Source organism: Hipposideros armiger, unplaced genomic scaffold (assembly GCF_001890085.2).
Source record: "Hipposideros armiger isolate ML-2016 unplaced genomic scaffold, ASM189008v1 scaffold_32, whole genome shotgun sequence".
Taxonomy (NCBI): domain Eukaryota; kingdom Metazoa; phylum Chordata; class Mammalia; order Chiroptera; family Hipposideridae; genus Hipposideros; species Hipposideros armiger.
Window position 1 is genome coordinate 1426521 of NW_017731382.1, and position 19792 is coordinate 1446312.

The window sequence follows — 19792 nt, forward strand, 5'->3', positions numbered from 1 at the left end:
CCCCGGGCGGCCGCCCCGCTCCCGCGCCCGGCCCCCCGCCGCGGCGTCGCCCCCCGCGCCCTGCCGCCGGTAGTTCGGCCCGGCCCCGCCCCGGCGCACGCGCACGTCCTCCCCACGCTGTCTGACGCCGCCTTACGCCAGCAGCGCAGTGGGCGGTGCCGGGGGCGGGCGCGACGCGGGCGCAGAGGCGTCCTGAGTCTTCGGCGGTCGGGTGGTGAGTGTGCGCTTTTCCCCGGCCCGGCCGCACTGCTCGCCGGCATGAGTTACGACCGCGCCATCACCGTCTTCTCGCCCGACGGCCACCTCTTCCAAGTGGAGTACGCGCAGGAGGCCGTGAAGAAGGGCTCGACCGCGGTGAGCGGCGGGCCGGCGGGCCCTGCACCCGGGCCGGAAGCGGCCCGGGCCTGCGGGCGCTGCTGGGGAGCGGGGAGCAGGCCGGGACTCCGCCGAGGGAGCGGGGGAGGCCCCAGCATGTGGGGGGCAAGCCTAGGAACCCGCGAGGCCCGGCCTGGCCGCCTCATTAGGGCTCGGAGGCCTCGGGATGTGTGTGTGTGGGGTGCCCCGGAACGTGCGGGCGTGCCGGAACGGTCGTGAGCCCGGCGCGTCTGTGGACAGGAGGTGGGTCTGGGGAGGGGCGCAGCGCCTGCAGCCCGCCCTGCGGGACCCGGCTGCGTCTTGCCATCAAGGTTCCACCAGGCGGCGGAGCTGACAGCCTGCTCTTTCTCGTCGGCTTGCTTTTTGTCCCGCTGGCCTGTGGGAATTAGCTCAGTGGCGTTAGTGGAACACAGAGGCGTCCTGACGTTGGTGTTGCTGAAGGAAGTGGAAGGCGCACGTTGTGCATTGTGGGTGCCAGGGCGGGGGAGCAGACAGGCCAGGCCAGTGTCCGATGGGACTGCCCTGGAAACACTGGGTTCTCACCACGGGCAGTGGAGGTGGATGTTGTTGGACACTGATAGGTGCTGTGTAGACCAGCGGACTGGGTGTGAGTGCTGAACAAAGTGCCACCTTCGTTTGCACCTGGGCGGTGACGGCCATCTTGGCCTCAGCTCTGCCCGGGTCCTGGGGGAGCTGGCTCTGGGGGAGCCCCGTGTGGCTGTGGCGCGTGGGCTCTGACAATGCACCGCAGGCGAGCAGAGCCGTGGGCACGTGGGCACTGGACAGCAGGGCCAGCTGGTCACAGACTCGGTGACTGTTAAGCAAGCAGGTGATTGAGGTGAATTGCACCCAGATAGCCCCCACTCGGGGACTTTCCCAGCTAGGGAGAGCAATGTCCTCCAGGTCCAGGGGGTTCTCAGTACCCAACCACAGTGCCCACTGCCAGGCCCTCTGGGTCTGACTGCTCTGCGGGCATGGTGGGCAGTGCGCTGCCCCACTGTCCTGTTGGCATCCGCGTGTACCTCTCATTTTGATCACCGCTTGACATTTAAATTCATGGCGCCTTCGAGACACCTGTCGGTTTGTTTGCTGGTCAGTGTTTCTTTTACCACCTGGTGTTTCAGAAGTTTGAGCCAGCAGACAAAGAAAGCACACATGATTTTGTGAATTTTGGTGTTTTCGTTTCTGAATGTCTTTTGAAATTACGGTTCAAAACCCATCTTATGGCCTAACTCAGCTTAAGAAGCACTGGACAAGGAGTCCACTGCCCGCCCCCACCCCGCCTCCAATACTACCTCAGGCCAGCCAGGGTGGCTGGTGAAACCTAGCGTCTCTTGGCCTCGTGGCCTTTCCCTGGGGGGACTTGGAAGACCAAGTACATGAGAGAGGGCCTTGAGATCTGACCCACTGCAGACTGGTGCTTCTCAACCAGAGGTGATAGTGCACTTCAGGGGGCATTTGGCAACGTGTGAAAACACACTTAATTGTCTGAGATAAGGGGGGAGCTACTGGCATGGAGAGGCGGAGGTCAGGGATGACACTGAACCCCTGCAGTGCATGGGCAGCCCCACGACAAACGCCCATGGCCCAGGCAGAGGGACCCCACCCTGAACCAAGCCGATGTTGCTCTTCTGAGTGACTGTCCCATTTGCACGTGGCTGTCAGTGCTTTATCATGTTTTAATACAGCCTTCTCCCCGAATGGGATCAGCCAGAAGCAGAGCGTCTGCGTTCCCAATAGTAGTCGACACGGGGTCCTTCCACCTGACAACAAACTGACCTTCCCGCACGCGTGCACATGGGCACACAGGCGTGCAGGCGAGGGCGGGCTGGGCGGTAGTGTGGTCGCAGGTACAGGAACACTGCTTCTGTTCAGGACGCCGGACTTGAACATTGGGCTCTCAGGCTGCAAGGCACTGCATGTGACTGACACCTGGGGTGGAGCAATACTTACACGCACACACTGGTTGTGCGTCAGTTACCTGCCAGTGGTGGTGTGACTGACACTGAACCTCAGCATCTTAAAGGCAGAGGTCCCAATACCTGGGCGAGCTCTGCCAGAAATGGATCAGTACCCACGGTTGGCAGGGTGGGTACCCACAGTGGGAAGGAGCGTGTGGGTGCTGCTGCCCCCAGGGTGTTCACAGGACCAGTGAACAGCTGCTCATGGAACTGTGCCTGGTGACAGAACCTCGTGTGGATTTCTGTTGCAGGTTGGCGTCCGCGGAAAAGACATTGTTGTTCTTGGAGTGGAGAAGAAGTCTGTGGCCAAGCTGCAGGATGAGAGGACGGTGCGGAAGATCTGTGCCCTGGACGACAACGTCTGCATGGCGTTTGCAGGTGAGTTGGGCCAGCGCCACACTCAGGCTCAGCAAGGACGGCGCTTTGGAGGTTAACTGGGGATGGGCTGTCAGGAGACATCTTTTAAAAGCAACAGATCTGGGCCTTTTAAGAAGAGAATGGGTCATGGTTTCTTGGTGGGGCGGCTCCCTGCCCCGGGTGGCTGAAGCACAGGGACCAAATGAATAAATACCCAAGGACAAGGGGGCTGTGCTGTCACCTCCACTGCTGTCAGTATGTCTCCGGATCATAATTACAGTCTATAGAGAGGTCAGTCATGGCACAGCCGACTGCGCCTGTGAGCAGGGAGGGCCGGCCGCTGCCCACCTGCCCGGCGTGCGTTGTGCTCTCAGTATGCATTTCCTCCATTGGCAGGTTCAGACAGGGAAGGTCGCAATTCACCTGAACTAAACCTGACTTGCCCGGCCAAAGGCTCAGTGTGTTAAATGCTCTGACACACACTGCGTGCTCTCAGGACGCTCATGGAGGCGCACTGGTCCTGGCGGTTCCTGGGCTGGGCTTTGGTACTGGGTTGTAGAGGGCTGGTTTGGGAACCCTTGCCCAGGGTTCACTGCTGTCTGCTTGAGCGATTTGTGTGCCCAAGCGGAGCAGACGCGGTAACACTCGGCTGTCACTGCAGGCCTCACCGCCGACGCAAGGATAGTCATCAACAGGGCCCGGGTGGAGTGCCAGAGCCACCGGCTGACGGTGGAGGACCCGGTCACCGTGGAGTACATCACCCGCTACATTGCCAGTCTGAAGCAGGTGGGGACACCGCCCGCAGCTGGGCTCTGGTCACAGCGCGGTCACAGCTCTGCACTTTGTGTGCTGGTCTCACCCTTTCCGTGCCCCGTCCTGACCTCTCCTTATACGTGTGTTCTTTACTATCACTTGTCCATCTCAGTGCCGTTGTTCTCGTGTAGTGGCACGGGGCAGACCAAATGCTGTTTCTGGATGGAAGTCATAGTTTTTGTCTTGCCGTTCTGAATGACGATCACCAAGGAGTTGGGAGGGGGCTGAAAGCCATTCCCACTCTGGTGACATGCTAGTCGTCTTTAAAACCAACTGTCACGTCTTTCCACATGGCCTTAGTGTGTTCCCTGGTCACTGGCACAGCCTTCTGAGTGAGGCTCAGGGAGGGGAGGGAGAGGAGGGGAGGGGAAGGATGCGGCAAAGGACCGGCTAACCGCACTTGCCGTCTGAATTGCCGATGAGCTGCAGAGCGGGCTTGGTGGTGTGCTTTCACCCCCACATTCGGCAGTGGTTTGGAACGACTGGCGGGCTCTCTGGAGCCTTTGGTGCTGGATTGGCATGTTAACGTGCTGCTTCTCCCCCCAGCGCTACACGCAGAGTAACGGGCGCAGGCCGTTTGGCATCTCCGCCCTTATTGTGGGTTTCGACTTTGATGGCACCCCCCGACTCTACCAGACAGACCCGTCGGGCACATACCATGCCTGGAAGGTGAGTCCCTGACAGAACACGGCCTTCGCGCTGTCTGGACACAGTAACGAGGCCTGGGAGGCCATTGAAGGTCCTGGGCTTCCTGGGGCTTACATTGGCCTCATCCTACAAACGTGCACATGCGCACACACACCGTTTGTCCCATAAAACTTAGACTCATGTGAGAGCAAAGAAGTTGTTTAAGTGGCACTGCTGTTTTTGTTAAAAAAGGGCAGCAAGGTGTAAGGATACACCGCATCAAGTAGAATGGCATACATCTTTCAATAATGAAGTAGAATTCCATTCTCAGCAAGAATCAGCACCAGCTCCAAACAGCCCTCTGTGAAAGCCAGACGCAGGGCAGGACCCAGGGCACCTGCTGCCAGACTGCCTCTCACCATAGCGCCCTGGAGAGGGCGCAAGGCAGCGGCTGGCTGGCCCACACAGAGCTGGCTCTGGATTGTCACACCTTCTGCCATATATTTCTTTTAGGCCAATGCCATAGGCCGGGGTGCCAAGTCAGTGCGTGAATTTCTAGAGAAGAATTATACTGACGAAGCCATCGAAACGGACGATCTGACCATTAAGCTGGTTATCAAGGCCCTCCTGGAAGTAAGTTTGCCTTTGAAATCCAGGCGAGATGGTGGAGACACCCATCCGGGAGAGTGTTCCTTGGGCTGCAGTGGACAGCAGAGCTGGGTGGGAAGGAAGGAGGCAGCGAGGTTGCTGTGTGCTTCAGCAGCCCCTGCACAGCTGGGCAGCCCGATCAGAGGCTCAGCTGCCTGCACTCCAGCATACAGCTCAAGCCATCGCTCCGCCTTCCTGAGACTCGGCTGCTGCCAGAGTCAGAAATTAGGAGGACTGGGAATGATGGTTGGGGGTTGTGAGGTCTTGGGCTCTGTCATGACCTTGGAAATGGTGGTGGCTGAAGCCAGAAAGGTAGATGGGCTAGTTGGAGGGCCAGGCTGGGGTCCAGATGGCGGGGCTCGGTGTCAGGGAAGCCTGTGTGTGGACGAAGGACCGGTGACCCCGCCCAAGTCTGTGTGCCAGGAGACAGGAGGGAGCGCAGGCATCCGAGCTCCGGGTGCTGGGACTTCAGTTGTCCCAGCCTCTCCCCACGTTGCAGGCAGTGCTGGATTCAGATACACGTGACCATTTAAGGAACTTGCCAGAGCTGTTTGGTCTTGAGTCTGATGCTCTTTTCTTCCCCGCAAGGTGGTTCAGTCAGGCGGCAAGAACATTGAACTGGCCGTCATGCGGCGAGACCAACCCCTCAAGGTAACTGCCGCCTTGTTTGACTTTACTGCATGTGCTTCCACGGTCAGGGCGGGGGCCTTCTGCTGTGGCTTTGGCACTAGGCAGGAGGTTCTCCCCGAGACTCCCCACAAACGGGTCAGGGAGAAAGCATTCCAGTACTGCGCTCGTGGTTACAGGTGGTGCTCGCGCTGTCAGCTCACTGATGAGCTGTCCACAGTGCAGGTGTGCTCTGCTTTTCTGTAGTCACCTACACTGTTGTTACTGGTGTGGCACACGTGGCCTTGCTTTCCTACACATGCAGCTGTGAGGTAGTCTGCCCGGAGTCCAGGGCTGTCCCCACAAAGGGGGCACTGGTGCACTGGGCCCCCTCGTGGGGCTTAGGGGCTGACCACAACTCTTCTTTGGTAGATTTTAAATCCTGAAGAAATTGAGAAATACGTTGCTGAAATTGAAAAAGAAAAGGAAGAAAATGAAAAGAAGAAACAAAAGAAAGCATCATGATGACTCAGTCCTGCTGGTAGTGATTTTTAAATTCAAATCATGGATGAATCTCTAAACGACGTGTGGGCGTTTCCATTCCATTTATCAGTGCAGCCCAAGTGTCCTCAAATAAACTTCCATATTTTTAACCTTTTCTTTTTTAGAGAGCGTGTCTCTTTTGGGTGTCCTGAGAGTTCTTGAGAACATGAGTCATCCCCTCGCCGTTGGCCTCTGAATGCTTTCCTTAGTGGGAGCTTTCCTCCCTGTTTTGTGGTACCAGGCTCCAAGGTGACGAACCACTGACTGCAGGCAGGGTTCCTCCTCCCTCGGGCGCTGTGGAGGGGCTCCAAGGAGTCCAAGCCCACAGGGTGCCATGGGTGCTGTGTGCGGCTGCCGGAGAGGCATGAGGCACCTCTGGTCGACATGGAAACTCGGTTTCTCTCCTTCGAAGATTCTAGATTTTGTTTGACCTCCATTCAAGTTGCTACTTAACACAGATCAAGGACAAGCGCAAGTAGCGCTCAGTTTAAGTGTTTGACTCAGTTTTGCAGAGCAGCAGCTGTGTTCAGAACTAGTCTTGTTTCTGGTTTTAGTAGATCAACTCTTAACATTTCTCCTCTTTTCTCCCCTGACTTCTGGTGCTGGCTGTTCCCCGCTGTCTCTCGCTGTTGAGCCAGAAAGACTGTCCTTCTTTTAGTTTCCAGGCCAGCAGCAGTTAAGTCATGGCCCTAAGCTTGGTCTTCGCTGAAAAATCCTGTTAACAAGCCCCTTTGCACCGCTCTGCTGCTTCACGAGGCCTGCCTGCCAATCCTGGTGATGGGCGTTGCCCGTAGGCTCTGCCCCACCACGCCGATCCCAGGGCCCTGCTTTCCACCTCAGTACAGCTTCTTGCTCTGGGTTCTGGAGTGATGGGACATGTAGTCTGTCTTCTAAAAAGGAGTCGAGGCCCAGACACATTGATGCTCAGCATGAAACGTGATTGTCAAAATGGTTTTCAGTTTAAGACTTGAATAGCAAGGTTAGTCATAGGTGATAACTGACTTGACTATTTTTAGAACCTCAAAGAAAATACTATATTCAGTTCAACTGTTGCGTCACCTAACTAGTTTAGAGTTTATGCTCTGCCTGCCTATATCTAGCATGCACAGTATGGGAGATCTTTTTTTATTGTCAAGGATGTTAGGTGCCAAAAAATGGAAGGTTGCCAAAACTGTTCAAAATCTGAAACTGACAGCCAGGCCCAAACCAAAGGCCAACTGCTAGCTGCTCGGCCCTGCTCTGGGCCATAATCACAGGCAGGTGCCGACGGGCCTCGTCCTCTGGGATGGCTGCTTCTAGTTCTGACACCAGCCCGTCCTTGCTTTCCTGGACGTTCCAAGGCACTGAGAATTGGGAGCTCCAGGAACTTGGGAGGCTGCAGCACAGGGTGGGAGAAGGGGCCGCTTCTGCAGCCAGTTTATCTGAAGTGGGTCTTTAAAGCTACTTTGTGTCCAAAGTGTCTGGGAAGCAGAGCCACTTGTCCCAGAAGGTAGCCCACAGTGAACCTGGCACCCGGCCCCTCACCCAGACAAGCTGGGGCCTGATAGCACCTGCCTGGGGATGGCACGTTGCATGTGCTTCCGGCAGTCAACAGGACTATTGACATTCAAAGCAGAGACGAGTTTTAAAGGTTTGCGTGTTTATTTATAATTACAATTTACATTATTCCAACATAGGCCCCATTGCTACATTCTAATTCTTAGCCATTACGTCCTACAAAAATAAACCCAAGCTCTTAACAGTAACTTAATAGGAAACCAAAACCTTTACAGCTAATTAAGGGAGTTTAGGTACCAAGGTGCATATGTTCAACACAATGCCCTGTCAATCAGGGATGCATGCTTATACTAAAGGTCTGACCCATTTACTCATGCAACAAGTTTATGTTCCCCACCCTCCCCTCCACCCACCTTTTAAACAAAAAACACAGAACTATTTACAATTCAGAGGAGAGAATGCTCTCGGTCAACCGACCTTACAAAAAAGACTGGCTCATTTCCAAGTGGATGAGACACCGAACAGTGTTTGCCCAGACTCCCAACGCTGAATGACCCAGGCTGGGCAAGCTAGGACGGGGACACGATGAGGAGATTCCACCTGGGCTTCCACCCCAACCCCCATTCCTATGGAAGCCAGGCTGGAGCAACAAACAGCTACCTCGTGTTCAGGACCCCTTCCTACTCCTCCAAGAGCCCCCCACCCCGCCCCCCCTGCCAGCCCCCAAACTTGACACCACCACTCTGGACATCAGGTGGTCTGGTTTGCTCCTACATGATCTGTGGGTCACCCCACTTTCCCTGCCCCAGGCCCATGCCCCCTGTGCTGGCCCTGCCTGGTTCCCACTAGTGGCAGTGGGGGTGCCAGGCCAGCAGCACCAGGAGCCAGGTGGAGCTGTACATGGCTGCCACATTGCCAAATGAGATTTGGTTCCACTGTAAAAGTCAAAGCTGTCCAAAAACCACCAAGTGAGGGTCAAGCTGTCGCTTTAGAAACTTATTTGCAAAATACCAAAACTTTAGACTGCATAACTGAGGAGGAAAGATCAAACCACCTCAGAGAGGTTATCCATAAATACTTCCCCCAAAACAAGTGGTTCTAACTCAGACCACGTCCAAGTTCCATTAAGTCCAGAACAAAAGTATGGGAATTTTCCAAACTCAGTAAACAAAGTGACCCAACGTCTCCCCAGTGAGGGCGGCGTCTTCCAATGCCCTCACACAGCTTCGTTTCTGCTGCTTCAGCAGACCTGTGGGGGGAGAACACACCAGGTGAGCGACTCGGCTGTTGGTAGGCAGCTCCCCAGAATACGCCAGGTGCTATGTATGGCCTGGGATGAAGACCAGGAGGGGCTCAACCTCCCCCACCCACCCATCCACCCACCCAGTCAGGCCAGGGCTTCCCAGACTCTCCCATTGCAACCCACAATGAAAACTCTGGACAAGGGATGGGACGGCTCCAGCTCCCACCCACCTGGCTGGGGTGGGTCAGCACCAGGCACACCCATTCACCACCCAACCCCTACAGAACACCCAGGTCACCCAGGACCTGGTTGAAAATGCAGGCTCTGAATCAGCTCACAGCTGGGCTGTGCCGAGACCCTGGCTTGTAACAAGCTCTCCTCACTGAACCCTCGAGTAACAAGCACCCAGCCCTCCGGCACCTGGAACCCCACGCTGGGGCCCGGACCCCTCCCCAGAGATGTGGGCTCAGTTGGCCTGCGCTGGCCCTGGGTGATTCAGAGGATCAAGGCCCTCAGTGTGGCCTTGAACCTGGAGACTTCTTTCTGGAAGCCTACCCTGAAGAGGCTCCCTGCCTGGTACTCCCGACCCAACGCGGCACCCCTCCCCCCCAAGGGTCCAGAAGGTCCCTCACTCACCTCCCGCTGCTTCCTTACACCCTGCCAGTCCCAGCTCGGTGGGAAGTCGGGTTGCGCCGGGTTGTGCCGCTGCCCCGGCCCCCTCGCAATCCCCCCCGGAAACCACGGCCACGAAGAAACCTTCCTGACACTCCAAAGGTCTCCGTGTTGAGCTTCCTCTCCTCAGCCCACGTGGTCCGCCTGGAACTGATCAAGACAAGGGGTGTGAAACTGAATGTAGCTTTCCAAGCCAGGCCCCAGCCTCATTCCGCCCAGGATAAAGGACTGATGGTCTCTGTCACTGTTATTACTGGGGCCACGGGGGGTGACCCAGCTAAGATGCTGCAGCCCGAGACCGAACACTACAGGTGCTCCCAGCCACATTTCCGACCAGGCCTGGTCCTCATTGGACTGGGCTGCTCGGTACAAAACTCTGGCCTTTGTCACCCATGGTGAGCACGAGACGCTGGTGTGCTCCAAGGAAGCCTTCACTGCTTGCTAGGCCCGGCGCCCGCGCAGCCTCCGAGACCTGGAGCAGGTCCCCAACCTCTGCAGATAAATTTTTACTAGATGAGAAAGAGGCTGGGTTACATGCGGCAAGGTCCCCCAGAATATGCTTATGCTTCCTGGGGTGGGGACACAGCACCAGCACTCCACACTGTTCCAACATCCTTTGTGCTACCTGAATACATAGCCAAAACCCCTGTACCCACAGCGAGGACCTCATGTGTTTATGGACAGCTCACACACAACACCCCCAGGCCCCTCATTTAAAGACACAGCAGCTGTGCCCTCCAGCTGTCCAGCTAGACCAACGATGGGGACTCTGCCAGCTCTCACATCCGGCCAGCAAACCCCACCGACTCCACTTCAACCTCGCTCAGAAGCCACTTCTCCCCACCCTCATCCTGAGACACCTGAACTACTGGGAAAAGTTCTGGGTGGCCAGATGCAGCCATTCTCACAGAAGACACAGTGAAGCTTCAGATAGTATTGCTCCTCAGCTCAACCTGACAGCTCGCGGTAGCACTCAAAATGAAGGCTAGGCATCCCCATGACCTTCAAATCCTGAGGACACCCCCCCACACACCTCACTGCCCCTCCCTGGCCTGCCGGCTGTGCTCCAGCGGCTCTGCTCCAGCCACGTAGCCCCCGACACGGCCACCCCAGCTTGCCCTTTGACTTTATGCACAGGCTGGGCTACCTCAGCGTGCTGGCACCTTCCTCCCACTGCACCCCTCGCCCACCCCCTCACTGCGTGGTTTTCCCCAATGCGTTTCCATCTCATGTACGCGTGCTTCCTCCATCACCTACTTCCCCTGCGAGAATATTTAAGCGTGGGGAGGTCGGGGTCCCCCTGCTTGGTTTCTGCCGTCTCCGGTGCCCAGCAGCAGTGGGCCTGGCACTCTGCCTGCCTGAGTTTCTACACCACGCCTGTCCTGTAGACTTCTTTCCTCAACTAGCCTGTTCATGGCCAACACCTGAGCACCAGCTGCTGGGTGCTAAGAACACAGCACATGCTGGGGTCCCCAGCAATCAGGTGGAAATGCATTGGCAGTGACACTGCCTTAGAAAGCAAGGGCCTCAGGCCACCAGGGTCAGCTGACAGTCACTCAGCCGGCGGGGGGCGGGGGCAGGGGGCTGGGCTATAATGGAGAGGGGCAGAGATGCCAAGAGGGAAGTGGGGGCTGGGCCTTGGGCAGACCCCTCAGGTGCCTGGGACTGCTGAGGCTTCCCATGCTGCCACCAACTGCTACTGCTGGCACCCCAATGACTGATGTACCCATTATGGCAAAACCGTAAGCAGGACCGTAAGAGAGCTGCCCTTAACTTGAGATTGGATTTGGTCTTTGGGACGTGTGCCCCGCCTCCCCCCAGTCTCTGAGTTTCGAGACAGTGTGTGTCCTCCCACCAGCTCACTGAGGCCCTGCCCGCCCCGGCCCTCCGACCTGGTCTTGAGTTCAGACGAGATGTTGTCGAAGAAGGACTTGGACTTGTCATAGTAGCAGTTGGGCCCCAGGTGGTCCTCCTCAGCAGGGGCCTCGTCATTCTGGGTCACCACCGCCGGGTCCTTGTCTTCCCCTTTCTCCGCCTTGTCATCTGCACAGAGAAGCACACTGAGATGCCGAGAGGCAGACAGTGCACCTTTGTGCCGGGTAGGCCCTCACCGACATGCTGCCCAGAGTGCTTTGTGCTAAATGGCCTCTCTTCTAGCTCCGACCGTGTCGTCCACTCTGCATGTTTCAGTAATTGCTCAGGTGGTACCTCCCACACACTGGCCACCATCTCCACCCCACCCCACGGTTCCAGCTGTCTTTCCTTGACTTGCTCTACGGATACTCCTTGGGGAAGAGGGGCGTTGCTTCCTGTAACAACACAGACCTTTAAAATTCAGCTTCTTCTTAAATTCTTTGTCCAGCTCCTCGCGGTTGAACTGGGCGTTTGCACTCTCAAAATCAAAGTCGCCTTCAAACTTGATCGTGTTCTCCTTGACGTGAGTCGGGCGGCTTTGCCCTCTGGAGCGGTTCCTTGTTCGTCTGTTCCCTGTGGAGAAACGAGTCACGGCTGGTAAGCCACCACCCGACGTTACTGAGTGTGAGACAGACGACAAAGAAGACAGAGCACCCAAAAGCGGCCCCACAGAGAAGCGGGCAGGGAGAGCACCTGGGTGGCGCAGGGGCCCAGAGCTCAGGTGGCAGCAGCTGTTACCTGATCTCCTCCTCTGGGGCCTTCTGTTCTCGTCGTTCACCTGCCCTTGAGCTTGCACAGCGGCCGGCTGAGCTACATCTAAAGCGCAAAAGGGAAGAGTGAGGCAAGCGCCTGCGAGAGCAGAAGCCAGAGACAGAAGCAGGCAGCACCCCCCCAGGGCCATGCGGCAGGGGCCTGCCCTGCAGAAGCGCGTGATGTTTATGACGGAGTGTAGTTATTTCCAAATAAGCGGAGAACAGGGAGCACGCTCCAGGGCCCGTGTCTCAGTACCGCTGGCGGTCTTGCTGCTTGGAGGGGCCGGGCGCCCGTTGAGCTGCATCCCCACAGGGCCCTTGCCGGGTAATAGCTTTTTGGCGTTCAGGTTATCGAGGGACCCAGTCTGGACAGCCTGCTCCACCATGGGGCTCTTGCCGACTGGGACAGACGGAAAACCAGCTCCTGAGTTGGGAAAAGGAGGGTTGGAGAAAAGCCAAAAGGAGAAAACTTCACACCCCTGCAGACAACTTCTGTCATGGCTGGCAAGCTAGGCAAGAGAAAGGCAGCCGCCTAGATGTTCCACCAAACCCAGGCAAAGCCCCCTCAGGGGCCACGCCCTCTGCACCGAGCCCAGCAGCACATGGCACAGCCCGCCCAGGAGCCAAGCCCCAGGCTCCCTATGACAGGGAACCCCAAGGAGGCGAAAAAAACCCAACTACAAATGAGCGCCTCACAGGCGGCTTAGAAAGAACTTTCCGAAAACCACCCCAGGGATTTGCTGGTTCCAAGACGCCGGTGAACGTTCGTTCTAAGAATGTTTTGTTCTGGTCCACACTGGGCAAGAACCATCCCGTCTGAGTTTGTCCAGAAAAATACAATGATCAGCCTTTGATGTTAAGATCTAAAATACTGTCATTTTTGCTTAAGGCATAATAAAACCAAAAAGGACCAAGGATTAAGAGTGGACTACAGAGAAGTAACAGCCTGCGCTCCTCGAAGAGTAAAGGCTCTTCGCAGCAGAAACTAAAGCCTCCAGGCTGCCCCTGGTGACAGGTGCATCCCCAGCCCTGTGCACAGGAGCTAACTGCTCAGAAACGGAGCCTCCCGAAAAGGTCCTCTAAAGCAGGAAGAGGAAAGAGGGACGTGCCACGCACATCCCCCCTCACCTGCCTCGCTCCTGCATCTGTGGGCCATGTGGGACTGGGTGGTGACAGAAAACATGAGCCCTGACTACAGGGGTAACTAGTACGAGAGGGATGACCGTAAACTAATGAAAACCAGGTATTTCACCTCTTTCCCCACACGGGACAGAAACTAGTGAAACTGCTGTGGCAAATGCGTTGTAACCAGTTAAAATGCTCCCGGGGCCGACGGGGACAGCCTCCAAACTGACACCTGCACGTGTCCTCTATGATGGGCATTGACCCAGGCCACTGTCTCTGGCCTGTCACCCAGCTCGGCATGGACTTCCCTGAGCGACAAGGCTTGTAACAGCTTCCTGCTCACCCTGCAGCTGCACGGGGCAAGAATCTGGGCTCGTCCTTTTTATAACACCAGAGCAGTTCAAACCGTCTTGCCCCGCGAGCAGATTTATGTAAATGGTACTATGAAAAAGGAACTCTCGTGTAATCCGTAGGAAGGGAGAGGATGATACTACTTCCGTAAGTCGAATATACTGACACCCATGCAGGACAAACAGCGGCACATGCAAAGTAACAGACGGACAATAGCTGCGCTGTAACTGCGCTGGCTAGTATCCTGGACCCAGTCTCTGCAACGGTGAGAGCAGGGCTCTGCCTCTAGCAGTCATGCTTGTGAATTTCAGACCTCCAGTAAAACGAGAACAACGTCAGGAAAGGCCAAGAAATCCCACAGCGTGCCGCCCCCGGCAGACAGGCAGTGCACACCAGCACTGACAGGCCGGTCGAGAGGCCCACACTGTTCACCTGTCAACAGCTCGGGCTAGGCACCCGGTTTGAAAGCAGCTTCATTTCACCAAGACACCTGAGGGCCCCTATTTCGATGAGTGAGGAATGTGCCACGGGTCCCAGGGCGGCCTGAGTCGTTTAGGAATGTCCCCCTGCAGCCTTGGCCACGGTTAGGACCAGCAGAAAGCCCAGGAAATGGCCTTCTGTGCACAGAGTGGTTTCCCACACGTGGCAATCGCAGTCCAGGTCAGAATAGACCCTGAACCCAGGGAGAGTGGACGAGGTGTTTCCCCAGTTCTTTCTAATCCTCCTTGAAAACTGTGGAGTTAGTCAGGACTATGTGCTGAACCAGAGAGAAACCACTTCACTGATCCACGGGCTTAGCAAAATAACTGCTACAGCTACTGTCACTCTGGTCTACTGGTTACCCCTCGCTCTTAGGATGGCTTGCAAGACAGCATGCAGTTCTCCAAGACTGCTGTTACCCTTGGAAGTGAGCTGGTGTGGCTCTGAGCACATGTCAGGCTCTGAAACGGGCTGTGGAGATGGAGAGGAGCTAGGGCTGGAGGCTGCGGCCGAGGCTGGCGGGCTTACCAGCTTCTCTAAAAGAAGAGAAAGGAGAAAAGAGCAAAAAGAAAGGGTACAGATAAGTAACGAGAAACTCGTCTTGTGTCCAGCCAGCTCGGAGAGAGCCAAGTGTCTCTTACATGACACTTTGCTCGTGCGAACCTATTACAGAAACACAGGGAGCAGGCTGAGAAGGGCACCGCCACAGTGGGAGCAGCCATCAAGACAACCTGACTTTCAGAAGCAAGTGACCCACAGAACCGTCTAGGGCCTGCTCACACCCATTGCTTAGAGCAGGTGCAAGTGCGGGGGATGCTGCCAGCTACGGCCTGACTGCATTGCAAAGCTTCGGCCAGGGCCAGCGAACCTTCTCTCCACATGTGGGAGAGCCTCAGTCCAGGCTTATTCAACCTGGGGAAACTGAATCTTTGAGCGAAGCACTGACAGTAAAATATGAGCCGATGTAACACGTGGGTGTTGTATTTAACTTGTACTTATAGGCTTACAAAAGTGCAGGTAGTTAGAAGTCATCCATAATTACACCTATCAGTCATCACATCTTTGCAGCAGACGTCCCAGGACTTCCCCCCAGACCTAGACTGACGCTCAATGAATGCTGATTTCAGTCACCTGTTTCAAAACGCAGACTGCTGCCTCTTTACTCCCAACCGAGCAGTTACGAAACGTTCTGACTAGTTGAAGCTGTACTAAGTGTGCCCTATAAGCTGAATGTGACAAGGACAGTGTCTCCCATCAGGACCTGTGGCTCCACTCCCTGGAGATCACAGCATGAGCAGTTTACCAGGTAGAAATAGGTTACTCACCTAGACCCAAGGAAGCTGCGTACTGCTGGCTAAGCAGGGAGCTGGCGGCCAGCTGGCTGTAGGGTGGCATCCCTCTGAAGGGGCTGTAAGGCACGTGTGGCTGGAAGGAGGAGGCCGAGCCCAGGGAAGACTGAGCAACGAGACACGGAGGTGAGAGCAGCGCACGGCCCTCCGTCACCCTGCCTGGGGGGCACTGTTCAGGCAGGGAAAAGCAGCCCGATCTGCCAGCCTGCGTCCTGGAGGCTTGGGCGGCACTTAGGGGGGGTGACTTTCAAGATGGTGTTAGGGAGCTCAAAGCTGCCTTTTCCTCCCCAGCTGCTCCTGTCAGGTAATTCCCACACGAAATTCTCCTAACTCAAGTAACTCTTCCTATGGTCCCCACTGCCTGGCATCAGGTAATCCAAGCTCTGTAAGAGGACAAAATGCCATCCTTGGCTTGGTCCTGCCCCCAACACACGGTGTGGCTGGGGAACTCTTTGCAGTTTCCCAGGCATCCACTTTCCTGCCCGGTGGCCAGAGCACGCCCACCGCGCACGCCCTCAATCCCAGAGCCTTCTGCACAGGAGCCAGCGAGTACCTAATTCACAAGCCCTTGGTACCCTAGGCAAATATACCAACACGGCAGGCAAACCCCGTGTCTCACAGCAATGCAATGCAACATGGCTGGTGCCAGGAGCCAAGTCCTGGCCCCTGCGAGCATCTTAGCCACTCCCACCACGCCACTGGGGCTGGGCACTAACCAGAAACTAAGGACAAACACAATTCCCAAGCGCCCCCCCGCCCCCCCCACGTCTCACTTTCCTGCACACACTACTGCATGCTACGGGAATTAAGACTTTCCACAGCAACACCAACAGTCCACACAAAATTAAACCACTTTTTGTGAAAAAGCTATTCCTTGAGTTGAGCACTCTGGCCAAAGGATGACACCAAGATGCATTTGGAAACCAGCATCTCTTAGAAACGTGCCCAAGGAGCGGGGCCACGCACTTACCTGAACGATAGCAGGATCCTGAGGGAGTGCGTGCTGAGCTTTCGGAGGCTCGCACACCGTAATATCTTTGATATCACTTCCCCGGAAAATGATGTACTCGTAAATCTCCTCTCTCGGAGGGGCAGGCCTATCTGTGGGGCGGTCTTCAGTACCAAAGGACCTCACTTAGGAGTGGAGAAAAAAACGTAAGTTGTCGTTCTCAGCAAAGTGCATTCCGTCCTCTGGTCCTGCAGCTCCCGAGCTTTGTGAAGACAGGGCAGGCGGCCCTGCCCCGGGTGCCGTCCACAGCCCGGCACTGCTTTCCACGTTTCAACAGCTACCCCGCCCTCCCCATGGACAGCACCTACAGGACCCCAGCTGGCAAAGCGCCAAAATGTTCTAGGTCACAAAGGCGACAAGGAACAAGCCAGGGACCTGACGGTGTCCTCAAGGTCCACGTTCCCAGGTGACACAGGGCCGGCTGCCCGGAGCAGGCCACGTCTGCTCACGTCTGACGTGGCGGATTAAAAGCCCAACAGCTGCTTTTTGACCCAAACCCTGACACATCAACCAGAGGGGTCCCTCCTCTGAGGAGAGAAGCCAGGGGGTTGAGTGTGATCCCCACCCTCTACACGCAGCCAGCCTGGGAGGGACCCTTACAGAACAATGGAGAACCTGGACCCACACCGCCAGCTTCTCCGTCCGCGGAGGGGCTTCCTGGGCTACTAGCTCCCACCAGAAGGGTTCAAGGAGCCCAAATCCTCTCCTGAGGTCTCTGGGGCGCAGCTGGGCTTGCAGCAGCTTCTGTCTAACCTACACACAGGTCTCGCTGAGGACCAGGAACTACCGGGGGCCTCCGTCTCTCCAACTGGGATCTCAGGTCGAATGCAGCCGGGTGCCAGAGACCCGCGAAACACACAGGCCTTCCGGAGCCCCGGCTGCACGAGACACTCCTAGGAGGCAGGGCAAGGACACTCGCCATCTTTCCTGAAGGATGGAGACAAAGAAAGTTTGGGGCCACCTCCGGCCTCGACAAGCTCGGAACGGGCTCTGGACTCCTCCGGAACCACGACTCGGCCGCCTTCCCCTGAGTCTCCCAGGGGCTCCGCGGCGGTCCCTCACCAGCGCCCACAGGGAGGGGTCTGCCACGAAAGGGAACCTACGCCCAGGCTAAGCGCCTGGGTGAGGACAGGCAAGCGCCTTCACCGGGGGCACCTAGCTGCCGGCCGATGCGTCTATCCTGGCAGGAAGTTCCATTAAAACGCGGAATTTGTTCAGGCTCAAGGCCCCAGCTGCTTAATAGGTTCCAGAAGGGCCTGCAGGAGGTGGGTTTTCTCACCCCCAGCCTTCTGGGGAGGCCCCGGGGAGACTCGGGCCCCTCGCCCCGCCCCCGCGGGCTCTCCGCGCCAGCTGCCCCTCGGGCAGGTGCGGGGGAAGCAGCGCCACAACCCCGACCCCCACCTGCAGAGGTGGGCTGCGCGGTGGAGGCGGCGGCGCCGCGGGAGCCGGACCCTCCCCCAACCCCCCACCCCAACCCCGGACTGGGCGGGCCCGTCGCAAACAATAACGCCGGGGCCGGGGGAGACCATTGTGCAGGCCGGGGGAGCCTCGCAGGCGGGGGAAGGGGGTGCCCGGTAGCGGGGGCCAGCGGGGGGCGCCCCGGGGGGGCAGGCACGCCGGGGGTGAGAGCCGGCAAGGGGTCCCGGGGGGCGGCGCGGAGGCCCGGGAGCCGTGGGGGTGGGGCCAGGCTGTTGGCCGGCGGGGGTCGGGCGGTTGGCGCGGCCGCGGGGCCGCTACCTTTGGCGAGCGCCACAGTGGAGTTGTCCGTGTCGATGGTGTAGAGAATGCCCTCGTAGCGGATCTGCGCCTTGGAGATGAGACTGATTTTGCTGCCCAGGTACGGGGTGCCCGACGAGCCGCTCATGGCGACGGCCGCCTGGCCTGGCCCGCTCGCCTCCGCGCGGTCGCCTCGTCTCCTGTTCCGCTGCCGTCGAGCTCCTCTGCCACCTCCGCCTCTGTGCCTCCTCACCGCCGCCCGAGGGGCCCGCGCGGGGACCAACAAGCGAGCGGCGGCGCGCGGCCGGGGTCTCTGAGGGAAGCGCGAGGGAGGAGGGGCCGCAGCAGCCACATCCGGGGCCTCGCGCCGCTACGCCCCGCCCCCGCACGCTCGCCTTCCATTGGCTCGCCTCTCTGGCCTCCCTTTAAATATGGCCGCACCGCCTGCCTGGGGGCGGGCCTGCACTCCGCGCCTGCGCAGCGAGCGCGCCAGCCCCGGCAGGTTTTCCTCGGCTCTCCGCCCCCCTCCTCTGTCGACTCCCAGCGGGCCCCGCGCGGGGTGGGAGCACGAGACCCGGAGGGCGTGCCTGGGGGGGGAAGGGTGGGAATCGGCCTGGGCGGAGCGCAGGTGGGCGGGGACGGAAGGGAGGGGACGGAGGAGCGGAGTGGGTGGACGGAGCTGGAAGGTCGGACGGGACGGAGCGCGCGTGCGTGGGGGCGGAGCTCTAGGCCCCGCCCGCCGCGCGTGCCAGTCCGGCCCCAACCCTGCTTCTGCGATCCTGTAGGCTGTTTACCCCACACCCCAGCTTGTTTCTCCTCTGCAGAAGCAGGCCGGGGCAGCTTTTTCTGCTCTGGCACAGAAGGTCTACGGCCCGGGGTGCGCCCATACCCTCCCCTTTCCCAACTCCGGGTTGGGGTTCTTGCCCGCAGGGGAAGGTGGGGGAATCCCTGCTGCGCGAGGTGGAAGGCGAGAGCACCGGGTGAAGCCGGGGGCTAAAGAGTCCCTGCCTAGGGGAATGAAGCCGGGGCGGGGGGGGCTCCCTGCCCCGGGGGCTGAAGGCGGGGTCCGCCCTCCGTGCGTGGGGCGCAGTAGTAGCTGCGTGTAACGAGCGCTTCCGGCGCGTCAGCCACTAAATATAACAAGCTGAGCGCTTCTTCTCCTTTAATCCTGCCCCTCCCCCAAACCTGCGGTGGCATTCTCTGTCCCTCAAAATAAACCGAACAGGCCACCAGGGCCTCAAAGCCCCGCCTGACCTGGCCTGCCTGCCGCCTAGCCCGACTGGCCCAGAGGCCTGGGTGGGCCTTCCTCTGTGAAGTGAGGAAACGGGCCGCCTCACCTCGGCTCAGACCCGGTCTTCCCCGCGCAGCGCTCAGCTCCGTTAACGATTGAGCGTGTGCGCTTGTTTTTTGTCTCCCTGTCCTCAACTGTGCACATCAGATCAGGGACCACTATTGGGTCCTGAAAAAAACATAGCAGGTGGTGATTAGTATTTCAAAAATGAAACTGAGATAGAAAAAATATCAGAGAGCCGCCCACATAGACTGAGTATTGCTTTGTGAAGCGGTTATAATACATATGTAAGGGGATACTTGGTCAAGATGTGAAATGTATTTCTTACCCTGAGTGCTAGACAAAAAAGGGAAAGCCCCTGCAGAGAAGTTATCTCCAAGCAGGTAGGCATCTGACTCCCCATTTACAGAGAGGAGCAGACAAGTTGCAGACCCAGCATGCTCTTGGCCTTTGTGAACAACCG

At 57.8% G+C, this 19792-nt stretch overlaps 2 protein-coding genes across 4 annotated transcripts; one reads left to right on the forward strand and one right to left on the reverse strand.

The window, feature by feature from the left end:
* Nucleotides 1-120: 120 nt before the first annotated feature.
* Nucleotides 121-6045, forward strand: PSMA7 (proteasome 20S subunit alpha 7). Its single transcript, XM_019637126.1, has 7 exons — nucleotides 121-354; nucleotides 2588-2714; nucleotides 3355-3479; nucleotides 4053-4175; nucleotides 4647-4766; nucleotides 5370-5432; nucleotides 5820-6045. The coding sequence occupies exons 1-7, from the start codon at nucleotides 259-261 to the stop codon at nucleotides 5910-5912; spliced, it is 747 nt and encodes a 248-aa protein (XP_019492671.1). The 5' UTR covers nucleotides 121-258; the 3' UTR covers nucleotides 5913-6045.
* A 1503-nt stretch (nucleotides 6046-7548) lies between these two features.
* LSM14B (LSM family member 14B) lies at nucleotides 7549-18427 on the reverse strand. Of its 3 annotated transcripts, XM_019637377.1 has the most exons (10): nucleotides 18060-18425; nucleotides 16284-16447; nucleotides 15290-15419; nucleotides 14384-14500; nucleotides 12265-12432; nucleotides 11995-12072; nucleotides 11668-11829; nucleotides 11235-11385; nucleotides 9307-9492; nucleotides 7549-8676 (listed from the first exon to the last, which is right to left on the reverse strand). In XM_019637377.1, exons 1-9 carry the CDS (start codon nucleotides 18184-18186, stop codon nucleotides 9321-9323), a joined length of 1269 nt encoding a protein of 422 aa, XP_019492922.1. In that variant the 5' UTR covers nucleotides 18187-18425; the 3' UTR covers nucleotides 7549-8676; nucleotides 9307-9320. The 3 variants fall into 3 exon arrangements, with proteins under 3 accessions (XP_019492922.1, XP_019492925.1, XP_019492923.1); XM_019637380.1 differs by lacking the exon at nucleotides 14384-14500 and having other exon boundaries at nucleotides 18060-18427; XM_019637378.1 differs by lacking the exon at nucleotides 11995-12072 and having other exon boundaries at nucleotides 18060-18427.
* Nucleotides 18428-19792: the final 1365 nt, after the last annotated feature.

Coding starts and splice junctions, on each gene's coding strand:
- PSMA7 (XM_019637126.1), top strand. CDS start 259: ATGAGTTACGACCGCGCCATCACCGTCTTCTCGCCCGACGGCCACCTC. Junction 2,715..3,354: donor CGTCTGCATGGCGTTTGCAG/GTGAGTTGGGCC, acceptor CTGTCACTGCAG/GCCTCACCGCCGACGCAAGG. Junction 5,433..5,819: donor GGCGAGACCAACCCCTCAAG/GTAACTGCCGCC, acceptor CTTCTTTGGTAG/ATTTTAAATCCTGAAGAAAT.
- LSM14B (XM_019637377.1), bottom strand. CDS start 18,186: ATGAGCGGCTCGTCGGGCACCCCGTACCTGGGCAGCAAAATCAGTCTC. Junction 14,501..15,289: donor CGCAGCTTCCTTGGGTCTAG/GTGAGTAACCTA, acceptor CTCTTCTTTTAG/AGAAGCTGGTAAGCCCGCCA. Junction 11,386..11,667: donor GAAGAAGCTGAATTTTAAAG/GTCTGTGTTGTT, acceptor TTCTCTGTGCAG/ATGACAAGGCGGAGAAAGGG.